Genomic DNA, 14,988 nt, shown 5'->3' with positions numbered 1-14,988 from the left:
TATATTAAACGTAATATAAAAATAAAGTTATTTTAAGTGTAACATAAATTACGTGTATTAATTATTTATGTACCTGTTATATAATATTCGCACTGTATTATGTTTTAGTTATGAATAGACAAGCGGGAGATAACTCAATCTAAAAGATTTAAGAGGTAAAAACCTACACAATAAATTTGTGTGTCTATGTTCCGTGTACACATTATAACGTCATAGACGCGCATTTGAGAATTGCTCATTTAAGCGAACACGGTAGTGATTTTAATAATATCACAAATAGGTAGGTCGTAGGTTGCTGTTTATTATATTAATTTATAATTTATAAAAAAACATTATCTTATGAAAATATTGTACATATTTCAATCTTTGTATCAAACAAATATGGATAATTGTATTAACATATTATATACTTAGTAAACTAGTTTTAAGGATCCTTATATATATATACATAGGTAAGTTATAGGCTAAATGTTAATTATCAAAATCCGATTTTAAGCAAGGCTATTGTAACCATTGTAGTATCGCAATTAGAGAAATATACAGGTTAGGGACGTTAGGTTTAAATTTAGTTTCAGTTTCATATAATAATCGTTATACTTTAAAAAAAGATAATATGGATATAATTATAGAAACTTGAAACATCTCAATTTTACTTAAATTAACATTTTCTATGCCCAATTAATTTTTTTTAATATTTAGACTCGACATAAGATTTTCATAGATATTATGGGGTATTTAGAGGTTTTTTTTCTGTTAATAATAATTTTTAGGCTCGGTCTAAAAGCGTGGAAATGTAATACACAATTTAAGTTGTTCTTCTTACTGAATTTAAAAAATATACACGGATAATTATTATTTGCACCACGTGATCATGACTTTGAAATAACAATTTTGACAGAATTGTAGGTATTATATTATTTGCTGGAACTGGCAATTTTTACGTAGGTTTATATCATTATTTATTTATTTTATGTATATACGCCAATCGGATCCGATGTTACAAAGAGTTAAATATAAATATAATATAATATGATAACAATAATATTTTATGACTATAGTTAATAGTAATAAGTGTTAAAATATATAACTATAGGTAAAGTAATATCAAAATGAGGCGAAGATCAAACTAAATTGGCAGACCGAAGAATTCTGTGCATGGAGTGGTTGTGGCTGAAGGAAGTAGAATGATTGGCAATATAAAAAGGAATGTGATTACGAATATTGTGAGAGGGAGCTTTAAATAATTATATTTAATATACCTACACAATGACATTTTCAGAATAATTAAGTTGATTTTAAGCTATTGCTTATTTATACCCATCACACGAAAGGGTGAACCTAAATTCATAATGTTCAGAGGTAAGCCGGTATTGACTCAAAGATCAAAAGGAAACAAATATTAACAATAATATATTATATGGTGAGGCGCGATCGTACACTCAATCTGCGGAAACGCACTGAGCATACGTACCAGCCACAGTTGCTTGTTCCCGGATGGTCACCCATCCGGGATTTTTAGCAACATAACCTAACCTACACTCGATTAGGTAATTTGTAGAAATGATTGGATATGTATGTTATTAAAGTGTATAACCACAGTAAGCGAATGTTGACAATCACCGGTGATTGTTGACATTTACAATTTACAATCGGTGCTTGGAAAATGTTGACCACGCTTGAAATACGATGTATGTTGTATGTAAAAAGTATTATTGTATTATTTTGTAAAATGAAGACGTTATAGCCCAGTCACAATATTCATTGGAGACGTTTGGACGTTAGTAATTTTACCATACCATATGTTTGGCACTAAAGCACAAAAAGGTCGTTTGACATCTTCTGTTTCGCGAAAACAAATAGAAAATTTAGCAACAGAAGAGGAGTTAGAACAAATACTTCAGTCTATAATTAAGTATAAATTAAAAAATATAAAATAAAAATATTAATAAGCAGTGGCGGCTCGTGATAAGGTGCGATCGATAAATGTATATATAGTTTATAGCACAACCATATAAAATTACGACTAGCCGCTACTGTAATAATAATATGCATTTTATTATTCAGTTAAGAAAACAACTTTTTTTTAACAGCCCCTCAAACTGATCCAAAAAATAAAGGAAGTGATGAGACTAAAGTATAGGAAGAGTCTAACGGTAAAAGTGATGATAACCTTGACAATCAAGCAAATAATGATGAAATGAGCTCGGTGATAAAAATGACGACAAAAACCAAAATAAATTATTAATTAATTCAAAATAATAATAGCTATTACAGAAATAATTTAGACAAATATTTTGTATCTCAAAGATATAAATGAAAGGAAGCATAATACAATTAAGAATAGATTATTGAAACTAAATTAACTTCAAAACAAGCAAGTGTATTAATGCTGCGATCGTTGAACCAAAAATGTCCGTCTGCTCAAGTGAGTGATACTGTTCGAGTGCAAGTCCCGGATATCGATCGAAGACGTATGGATTACCAAAATATCTTGGCAGTTGTAATGGACGTTGATAATGACTTCTACAAATTAGGAACAAAATATTGGATCATCAGTCAGCTGTAGGTACACTCGAAATAAATTTGCAGTGACGCAGCGTGCAAAGAAAAATTGATATCATTAAACGACGTTTTATCCGATAAGACAATGTCTTTGAGAAAGGTATCGACAGCTGCTTCCAAAAGTGGTGGTCAACGTTATAATAAACGATGCAATTGTAAAAAAAATTGCTATACAAAAAAATTTAATTGCAACGAATGAGGGAATACTCTGTAACAGTAAATACCACGATAGCTTTGTTGTGATAAATAAAACTCAAAAAAATATATACCACCTAAACTATATATTAAAAAATTACTTTGTTAAACTATATTTATTAATGAAATTCTTACCTATCTGGCTATCTATTCGATTATATATATTGTCAGTCATGTCAACATTTAATAAATAATTATCGCACATATCAACAAACACTGGTAATAGCAACCAGATATCACAAAGCTCATCCAAGAGGAAACTTTTCTTGCAGGAAAAAAAATAAACATATTCATTTTGTATGGATCCCGGGGCACATAGGCATTCCCGGAAATGCAATGGCTGACCAAGAAGCTTATAATGCAATCGTCTATACATCAACTCCAACCATAAATTCCATCACATCTGCAGATGCAAAGAACGAAATAAACCTACACTCAAATAATAAATGGCTCTCTCACTGGCGAAAACTCAACACCAAACTCAACAAAATAAAAAATAATATAAGCCCATGGAAAAATCCTGAACTCAATAGAAAAGATGAAATCATAATAAACCGCCTCCGAATTGGTCACACACACTTAACACACAGCTATTTGATGAGTAAAGACGATCCTCCACTATGTGAGTCATGCAGCGTACTTTTAACCGTCAACCACATTAACACCGAATGTCAAAAATACAACCAGTATCGAAATCAATTTCACATATCCGAACAAATCTGTCAAGCACTTGGACCCAACCCAAAGGATGTAAAAAACTTAATTTTATTCTTAAAAAGTACAGAATTGTACAATTTAATTTAATCTAGAAAAGTAGAAAATGTATACTTAAAATACTAAAAATGTAACAAAAAAAAAATTATTCTACTAATGGCCTAGTTGTCGATATACTTTGATAAATAAAAAAAAAAAAAAAAAACACTGGTAAATGTTTACATTGTGAGATATTTGAAACAATTGATAACATTTGAATCAAAATGAACAGTAAAAGTCAACATACACCGGTGACTTTCAACATTCATTGCAATGCGGTCACGTACCTTAACATATGTATCATGAACCTATTCACACAGTTCTACGATTCGGACGGTATGTTTACTAAAAAGTTTAATAACAATAATAAAAAAATGCAATGTTTTTGAGATTTAAAAAAATATGTTTAAGTATATATAGGTAGTAACTATAGTAAATAAGTCAATTAATTTGAGTGTGTATCTCTAAAACGAAATATAATCATTCAGATATTGTGGTAGTTTTTTAATGTAATGTATGTCTACCACATAAAAAGGAGAACTTTAACTGTGAAATATAATTTTTATTTTTTCGATATCGGAGCTTATACAAGTTATCAGAGTTAAAAAATCACAAAAATAATTGATTTGGAAACAATAATAACATTTTATTTTTATATAAGTGATTTAAAAAAATCAAAATCACACTTTACAGATAATTTTCTCAACTACAAACAAATGCTTACTTACATTATTTATTATTTATATCATAAATACAATAGGTATGTAAGATTGGAGTCTTAAGTATCACTATTCACTATAGCCTAAGACCTAAGTGGTTATATCTCGCGCGTTAAATATTTTTTGGTGTTTTATAGATCAACTGTAAGACGGAGACAACACAACATGTAGCATCTTCTCAACATTTTTGTCAACGATTTTCTCGAGTGCACAGACTCTAACCAATCATTAATTGAAAAACGTGATAAATTATTAAATATTATTATTTTATTGGATTTATACCTCGGTTTGACAATTTATATGAACCACTGAGTGTTTGGAACTTGGCTACATTTTGATTAAAAACTTTACTTTCAGAAAAAAAAACAACACTACCTAGTTACTGTTTTGTAAATCATTAATACCTACAACACGCACAAATTATGTAATAAAGTACCTAAGCAAAAATAATTAAAACGTCACATAATATTGAATTTAAATATTTATTTTGCAACAATTTATAAATAAAATAATAGGCGATTAATAATCATACATTTAACAAACATTTTATATAAATTCTTTGGCTACAAAATAAAAGACTGAATTTTCAGTTACAAATATAATATCATTGTCAATAGAATGTTAAATTATATAGGAAAACTTATAGTTATTCGTTAGTCGTATTATAATGTTTAATCCCATCATAATACTGCTATACTATTTTATATGACGGATAAATGGTTGGGAGTTTGGTCAAACACGAATACACAACACTAAAGAGCGTATACACAAATGTTTGTATGAAGTTATGAACGTGCAGACATGATAGGTAAGTATACCTATATCATCATTATTATTAATACAAGCATGTGTCTTACTTAATATCACGTGACGATCGTTATAGATAAAAAATAATACAAAATTTTATACACACGCAATAATTAATGACTATAACATATTATACATAAACATTAATCATAACACATAAATACATAATGCGTACTAAGATTTACAATAATGTACATTATTATTCAATGATCGTGAATAATTTTGATTGGCGTGTATAGTGTATGTGTAGGACGTGTAGGTACACTGCAATACTGCATAACATAATGTATTATAGGTGATAAATATAAATATAATTATTTAGCTAGAACGAAAATATATAAATACTAAATAGATAACAAACATCTGAATCAACGACATGAAATAAAAAAAAAATTTAATACATAATTAGGAATAATTACATGCACGTATATAAATATATATATGTGTGTAAAACAATAGTGAATATGGTTAAGCAACTATAATTATTCTAAATAGTAAATACCTATTCTTATATTATACCTATTTCATTATAACTACCTACTTTACACACTGGCAGTGATATGTGTATATACGCATTGGACAATCTGAATTATTTTATACGATTAGCAAATCATATGGAAATAACAAATCATTGTTATTGAAATATAAAATAAATAAGGCATATTAAGCGTGGGCCGTGGTATTAGGTCACGACTTACCGCCAACCCCCCAAGGGTAGATCCAGAATTTGTATAATTAGAGAGCACTTAAATTAAAAACATCTTTACGATGCTGATATTTATTAGTTAATGGAAAAATAATACTATAATTAAAATATATATTTTTAATGGGGAGAACTTGCCACCAGTGATTCTCCTGGATCCACCCTTCCACCAAAACAATCCAATTATATGTACCTATTTAGATAATGGCATGGGTGAAGCGATTAGATATGGGGAGTGCCTGTTTATTTTAAATGTAATACAATACTGTTGCTGTGAATTATCATAACAGTAGGCAACCAGTGTCAGATTTAGAATGAATTAGTATTTATATTTTTTTGAAATTTTAAACCTTTACCATGTGAAATACAAAATTTAGAATTATGAGTGACCTGCAAACTTATCTATATACCTAATGCTCAAAAATCTCACTGAAAGCAAGTTAAATGAGAAAAGTATTTTAAATAATGTTTATATTATCATGTACTATATGTATTACTGTAGAATATATTGTTTTTTCCTACATTTCTGTGGATCAAATGAGCAACATTTTTGTAGAGATCATTTGAGATAAAAAAACATGTAACTTAACATATATAGGTACCTTTTACATCACAGATGGTCAAGAAACCAATGACAGTTATTGCCGCCATTAGTATCCAGTATACTTAAAAATTACCTACATTACATATTTTGTTTTAACACAATTACATCTACATAGAACATTTGAAAATAATTGTTTTTTTTAAAAACTTTATTCACATAGTTTAGTAGTTATCTTAGTAAGACACACCTATATTATACTATACAAATCAATTTAAATGTTATGAAGTATTTGTACTTAGAATATGTTCTTAAGAATTATTGTTATAATAATATTTATAATGAAAATAAAAAAACATGCAATTATAATCAAACCAAATAAACTCAAATAATGTTTTTACTTGTGTTCTTAAAAAAATAATTAGCATACAGCAATCAATCAATTAGTTTTGCCATCCCTAATCATAAAATGTATGAAATAGTAACAACATTATGTTTTAATTGCATTACTATTAGAAAATGGAAAAGTGATTTTTTCTAACTAAAAAGTAAATATTTTAATAGAACATAATATATTATGTATATTAAAACTTCTGAAAATTATAATGATCATGTGTGTGTCTTATAATACAATGCATGGAACAATAACCAAACAAAGTGTAATGAATTGTTTTATGAAACCTCGAAGGTAATGAATACTGATACATTTTAATCTGATTTGTGTAAATATATAGGAAATATCTGTATAAGTAAATTTATAAAAATCACGATTTATCTAAAATTTAAAGAAAGACTCCAAACTTATGTCACATTTTCACACTCTCACACATGACTCTGAGTCCCGTGAATAATGTACTAAATTGTAGTGCCTACTATAATTTTGAATAAAGAAGTAGTTTTACCTTTTACCACACAAAATTAACTTAAAGTAAAATTAAAGTTTTTTAAATGTCTAATAGTAATCATTACAAATTCAATCTTCATTAAAAAGTTGTGACATGGCTAACAGATTTTAGGAATATGAGTATATTATGACAAAAAACAATTGAGTCATCATTCATAATTTATTATTATGAAACTCGGAGGTGTGCCTAAGGAAGATAGGGGTGTTCAAACCACAAAATTTTAATGGATTTAGAAAAAAGTATTAGCTAATGGAATAAATACATTTGAAATATGTTCTAGAAAAAAAATTAAACCTCTTTCCCCCAGAAAAATGCGTAGGCATGCCCCTGATTAAAATATACTATAGAGTTGGCATTACTATGAAATACATATGATGATAAAATATGTAAAAAGAACAAACAGCATAATAATTAATAATTAAGTATTTAATAACATTAGAATTATACACTGGGGCGATAAATCTTAACAATACAGTGAAAAAATAATAAAATTTGATTAGCATAACACATAGATGATCTCATATTTATATAATAATTAAAATCAAAATGTTCATCACATTTTACAAAGAAAAGAGAATAACAAACTTTAAAAAAATGAATTTTAACATGCAATGCTTTTAATTTAATTTATTATGAAAAACAACGAATGTAGTGCCATTAAAGAATTAACCAACACAATTTAGTTTCAATTGATAATAAATTACTTTAACTTAATACATAATAGAAGAATGGTAACTTTATGGAAAACCAAGATAACAGTTACTGGTTGTTGATATCACACATTCTTAGACAGTATTTAATTAGAGAACCCTCATTACTTTTCAGTCAACGTGAAAATCTTTTATTTTAATATCTTGCACAATAGCTTCATCCCATGGTCCATAAATGTTGTCTTTGAATGAATGCCATTTGACAAAATAGTATGGACACATCAAATTAATAAACAAGACGGTAAGTATAAATAGTCCACTCATTAATGATGACACCCTCATACATAACACAAAGGTAACAGTTACAAACGACAATAAGATGGTAATGGAAGATTTGATGGGCGATAAAAGTATTGGTGATACAGCAAAACACTGTACTGCTATTGTTATAAATACAAAAACATGAAAAGCTGTTTGTAGTCTTGAGCACAAACAAATTGAACCAAATAAGGCAGCATTTAATGACAGTGATGTTGACACAATAACTGCAGAAACCCCATAGTCAAAAAACACAAGATGTACACACATCATTATTGTAGTTGTGGCATAAATGGTGTCGGTGCTTATAGTTTCAGTCAATGTTTTTAATACGGGTGATAAAATATAACCAGATACGACAAATGCACATGCTGACTTCATCAGCCATAATGGAATTGCCTTGGAATTTTCATAAAGAAAGAGGTAAACGATAAAACTAAAACTTGTACTAGAAATTAGCAATAATAGTGGAGAAATTAAATTGCAATTCAGAGCATAAAAAGATAATGCAAAAATTACCACTATGCATAATCTTTGTGTAATTAAACCAGCTCCCAATATTGCTTCTAGAAGTGTAAGTTTTCGTACATGGAGGTTTTTTCTCAATTCTTCTAGGAAAGACTTATCAGTATAATTATCTGGATAACCTTCATTAGAGTAAAGATTCTTTTTCCATGGTTTTAGGTGACCATTATGAACAGCTCCATTTTGATACTTTACATTAGTGAAATACTGGGATGACTTGACAATACCATTATCTAAAATAAAACAATTTTAATATTAATAAGTCAATTATATAATATTATACACAGGCCACGGGTGATTCATAAAGGATGTTCAGCCCCCTTTTTTCTTTCTATAATGAAGTTATTCAGATTCTTTTTTTTTGGAAATTTGAAATGTTCATGAATAGCATATTTCCGTATACTTGGAATTTTTTGTACCACTTAGAGTGGGATCTGTGGTAATTTTAAACTTTTATTTTTCAAATGGAACCCCCCTCCTTTTTCTGCAAATTGATGAGCAGATTGTTAAGCTAGAAATGTTAATGTACCTAAAACCAAAATCAAATGATTATTTCCCAAATTATGGTACATAAAGTCAGATTACAATATTAGATACACCTTACAACACAAAAAGTCAAAAATTATGATAGATACACTGGTAAATAAGTGCTGAGCACCAAATCCAAATCAATTTCCATATACGAATTACCGATCTGGATTGAAACAAGAGTTACAATCCGTTTAATACGGATTAAAATACCCAATCGGGATTATGATATAAATTTGAATTATTAATCATTTTAAAAACAATAATTATTTTTTTAAATATTTAACTATGATTCTTTAACTAATCACAAAATATGAATTTTATTAAAAAATTAAAAAATAGCTAATTATCTCAAAAACAATGGAACCGGATTAGAACCAAAATCTGAATCAAAGGATTGCATCCGTGAATCTTGATAAAACGGATTGATCTGAAATTTGGAATAAATAATTATAATCCGTAATCCAGATTAATCGAAATAATGCTCAGCACTAATAAATACCTAAGACATATACTGCTGTCGTAAACAAAAACGCTGTAAGTCACTATGAAATGATTTTGAGAAAAATGTAGTAAATACTAAAAAGTATGATTTAGAGCATTTAAGTTATTTGTTTATTGCTTATATTATATTTTTGGAGTAATATTTCAGACATATAGCAATAATGTATGTTCATCTAGACAAGCCAAATTTTACAATTATTGATATGTTTTTATGTTTTTTGGGACTTACGGTGTATTTGCTTAAGACGGCAATATAGTTATCTTGATTTGTAAAATTAGTATGTAATATTAATAAAATTATTAAAATAACCAGATACGTCTAGACTCTAGACTTACTAAGTTTGCAACAAAAATAATTCTAATTGACAAAATGGTTGAAAATACTACAATAGAATGACATACATTACACAACTAAGAAACTAATTGGATTAAAACTTGAATAAAAAGTACATTGTTTATGATTTTAGTTCTAAACAAAGTTTGATAAGTGAATCAATAAACTGGAAAAGAAAATTATTAATAAGTGGCTGGTTATTATTCGATTTAAATATGAAGGTGGCAATACAAAGCAATTGTCATTTTAAAAATGTTATAAAGTAACTAAAATAGCAATACTTAAGAAAAAATTCAGCATCAATTTTTACTATATGGAGATGGCCGAGTCCCAGGCTATAATCATGGACCACTAACCTAACCACTTAATTAATATACAACATTTCAGGAACCCCTCGTTTGAATTTTGTTTTAGATATATCAAAATGTTTAGAATAATTATCTGCTATTATTTACAGAAAAAAAGGGAAGTTCTCAATAGAAAAACAAAAATTTGCTTCAACAAAGAACTTTCTTTAAGTAGTATGAAAAATCCCAGGTATACAAAAATATGCTCTACATGTATATTTAAAATTTCTAAAAATCAGAATTTGAATAACTCCATAATTAAAAATAAAAAGAGTAAAGAGGGGTGATCATTCTCGGTGAATCACCATGTATTCAGAAAAATATTCAAAAGAACTAACATTTCATACACAAATAACATATAACACAAACAGTTAAATTTTAAATCAAATAAAAAATGTCTTTTAATTTTAAAATATTAATTTAACAAAATCATTATTACTCAGTGTCCTAGAAAAAGTTTAACTGGGTCAAGTGGACAAATAGATACTTAAAAGTAGTTTAATGATTCATATAGTTAAATTAACTTAATTGAACAACAGTATATGTTTTCTATTTAATGTAAGTCGTAAGTCGTAGGATACCTAAGTTATAGCCCAATATTGAAATCATTTATAAATAAAATATTTCACAAAAATTGAGACATCAACAATTGTACTCTAAATGAATTTTTTTTTTTTAATTATTCAATTCAAGTATTAGTAAAAAATATAATTTGTCAAATAAATAAAAATAATTTATTTTGGTTATACATAGACCTAGGTACCTAAAAGAAATATTTTTCATTCAGAAAAAATGATACTCTTTATGGTATATCTAACTTTATAACAATAGGTATAGCTACACCCCAGGTGGTTTCTACACAGTAAATAATAGGAATACATACAGTTTACAGAAAGAGGATAGTATTTTATCGCAACAATGAACCAATACAGTTTGGGTATATTTTATTGCTTTATCTATGCATATGTCAACTTTTTCTATTCTTTTTAACATTCAAGTATATTTTCTATTTTTAATCTTAACTTAATAAATTTAGTTAAAATTAAGAACCAATATAATAATAATTGATGGATTTTTTAAAGAAAACTATAAAATATCATAATCTATACATAATATATTAAAACCGAAATTAAAGCTATTACCATTATCTTTTGGCATTTGACGTCTGCCTAACAAAATGTTGAAAAATTTAAAACTTTAACTAGTAAATGCATTAAATCACGTCAAACCAAAATAATAACATATTATTTATAGATAGTTTTTGAGAATTGTACTTTCAAAAAAAAAAAAAAAATGGCTTTACAACAATATAGTAGTAACATATAGGTAACAATTAGATATGTTATTATAACATCAGGTACCTCTAGGCACACCGATAAAACCACTCAATGCAAAGAACTGTGATCTAAAATGTAATAAAAGAGTGATACATTATACATACTTCAAAATGTCATGTACTAAAATATTTTGAAGTATAATATTTATAGATAGTTTATTAATATTTATGTTGAATTTAGAAATTATACAGATAACATTATGTTACAATAATGAATACAAATATTTTTGGTAACAACAACTATATAATATTAGTAAAGGTACCTACTCGAAGATAAAATGAGTTTTATCAATATAAAGAATTGATCAAAACAAAGAATAACTACTCTTTAAATTATTGGTGGAAAAATCTTTAAATAAAAGTAAAATATGTTTCTAAACAAAGCATTGTTTAATAAGCTGGTGTGAAAAAATTAATATTTTTAAAGGATTAAACGGTTTAAATTGTAAATCATAAAATTCTTTAGGTACTTAGTAATACTTTTATTTTATACGAAAAATATAACTAACTTTATTTAAAAAATTTAGACCACTGCAGCGCATGCACAGAAAGCATGATACTGTGACAACACACGACTACACGAGTAAAATATTATAATATTATTAAATAATAGGTACTGAATATTATATTAGGTACTGATTACTATACACTAAACAGTAATATATAGTAATACTATAAATTTCTAGTTCTCGATACCAGTTACTCTTACTTTTGTTAGATGACAGGTACGTCGATTTGGTGACATCAGTCATACATGACATCAAGAGACGGCAGTTGAACAGGAACATGCGTGTCGCGATTCAACGGTCTCGGCGACGTGAACGACGGCGGCGGTTGAGCCGTCATCAACTGATAAATATGCTGAACGGAAACACAAACCAATTGCAAATGATGGTTCACCCAAAGACGAGTCGAACATAATATTATGTAATATTTTGTTTACTAGCAAAACGCACACGCCTCTGAAATCACAATATAATCATAACAAATCATAATGATATGCATTGTATAATCATAATAACATTATTATTCATAATTCATCGTAAGTAAGTTGTCGTCTGCAATTTGACTGTTTTCAGTGTTTTCATAGTAACTCCACTAATTTGATCCAGTGTATTACAATATTATAATTATATTTTATCATCGACGTGACGACGTTTGAAGGTCTCGACTGATAATAAGTGATTTAGTGATAACGTTTAACGACGGTGCACCATGCATACAAGAAAATATACAAAATATAAATCATTTATTCATGACACAAATTAACATATAAAAATATTATGATATTATAAGAATGGCTGAACAATTTTTTAGCAGTCTGTGACGGACGTATAATAATTTATATTATGTATTTTATATTCGCGGTCCATGACGTCATTATGTCGCTTATCATTATTATCAATTACTACCGCGGAATGACCATATTATACTCATGGCGTTTTCTACCACACTGCACTGACTGCACCAGTGCATAATGCAGCATATCATTATGTTCCATCTGCAAGGTTAGTTGTTTATGTTTCAACTAAATGCACTACGCCAGTTTTATGCACCCATGATATTTTTTATCATGATAAGTACTACAATACCATATTTTTCTATGACAATACCATCGAGATAGATAAACAATTTTAGTACACAGACATCTATACTTATTATAGAAGTCTGTGTATTAGTATTTAGTATTGTTTATCTATCTTGATGGACAATACCCATTAAATATTTTATTATCTTTATATATTATCAGTAATAACATGGGCATCCCTAGGGGGGGCCAAGATGGGGCACTGGAATAATGTTATTTCCACAGCAATTGGTAAAATTCTGCTATAATAATGTTTTTTAATGTTTTAATTGTAATAATAATACCTACCTAATTGTAGGTAATGTTTTAATTCATAATTCTAATAATGGCGAAACGTAATAATTTACTATGAATAAAATGTATAAAAAAAATTTCATTTACTTTTAAAATTAATTTTGCACTCCGCCCTAGAAAAATGTCCATGAGTAATAAGTAGGGTTAGGATGTTTATGACTTTAGCATATTTTTTCTTCTAGTCCTGCACATTAAAGACCAAGTTAGGCAAGTTATAAATTCGTTTTATGCGACATAGAATCAAATACATTCAATTTTATTTTGCATATTTTTGCATATTTAGGGAATTTTTATGAATAAATGCATATTTTGAAAAAAATTGTGAATAGATGCATATTTCGCCAAAAAAATAACTTAAATACAATATGAACCTCAATACAAACCCATAGGTAGGGTAGGCACAGTCGGTTTCACATTTAACGAAAATGAGAAAATATGAAACCCGTAGTATATAATTAACTTATCTTTATTACTTACTTAATTAAATATTAATTTACTGTAAGTACCTATGTTTTTAATTTCAAAATATCATATTTTTATATATTTGTATTTAAGTTTAAAGTTATAAAAAAGGTTGTAAATTAATTTAAAATACATTTTAGATTTGAAATAAAATTTTAAAATTACATGTTTAATTTTTTTTAAAGGCATATTTTGATATTTATTGTGCATATTTGCGTTCATTTTTTAGTGTTTTTAAGGTCATAAACATCCTAACCCTAGTAATAAGTATAGATTTTATGTTTCATCTACATTTGCACCAGCCCGTGTTGGGACGATTATCAGTGAACTGTACCAGCTCCACCTTATTGGTGGCTGGTGCAATTTTTAATTATTATAATAATTTATTGTGCGATGTGGTGGAAAACGTTATCAGTAAAAGGTCTACATAGATAATAATTCATAAATAATTTTTTTTTTTTTTAGAATTGATTGTGAATTATTGATATTCTAAAACTATGAACATTGATAATATTCACTATCAAGCTGCCATTGCGGTTCTACAACGTTTTAAGACGAATCTTATGATTAAATACAATCCACCGTGATGGAAACCTAAGAAAATCTATCCATCTTAAACCATGGGTATGTCGTAGGTACCACTTGTAAGACATCGTACAATAATGCTGGTTAAACATTTTTCTTCGTCAAATTAAACTACCTATTCAAATTAACAGAAACTAGGTGTAATATAAACGATGTATAAGTGCATCTCATATTTCATTATATCTCGGTCTCCCCTATTTGTTTTTTTCATCACATAGTTTCCATACAAATGTTTGGAAAAAGTAGGGAGCACTGTGTATTGTAGAAGTGCCATACTTTGCCTAATATGAGATTTAACTCAGTTTATCTTAATTCTTGATGGCAAATTATCA

General features: G+C 27.7%; 1 protein-coding gene across 2 annotated transcripts; it reads right to left on the bottom strand.

Annotated features, from left to right (window-relative positions):
- Positions 1-4,692: 4,692 nt before the first annotated feature.
- On the bottom strand, positions 4,693-12,891 carry PIG-C (phosphatidylinositol glycan anchor biosynthesis class C). 2 transcript variants are annotated; one of them, XM_015512372.2, is made up of 3 exons: positions 12,750-12,891; positions 12,437-12,689; positions 4,693-8,911 (listed from the first exon to the last, which is right to left on the bottom strand). In XM_015512372.2, exons 2-3 carry the CDS (start codon positions 12,513-12,515, stop codon positions 8,007-8,009), a joined length of 984 nt encoding a protein of 327 aa, XP_015367858.1. In that variant the 5' UTR covers positions 12,516-12,689; positions 12,750-12,891; the 3' UTR covers positions 4,693-8,006. The 2 variants fall into 2 exon arrangements, with proteins under 2 accessions (XP_015367858.1, XP_089074938.1); XM_089218812.1 differs by having other exon boundaries at positions 12,437-12,805.
- Between the last annotated feature and the right edge of the window lie 2,097 nt (positions 12,892-14,988).

The sequence above is a fragment of the Diuraphis noxia genome, unplaced genomic scaffold (genome assembly GCF_037042655.1).
Source record: "Diuraphis noxia isolate RWA-SAM2 unplaced genomic scaffold, SU_Dnox_SAM2 contig0002, whole genome shotgun sequence".
NCBI lineage: Eukaryota > Metazoa > Arthropoda > Insecta > Hemiptera > Aphididae > Diuraphis > Diuraphis noxia.
Note: the sequence above shows the minus strand (reverse complement) of the source record. Positions and strands in the feature narration are given on the sequence as shown.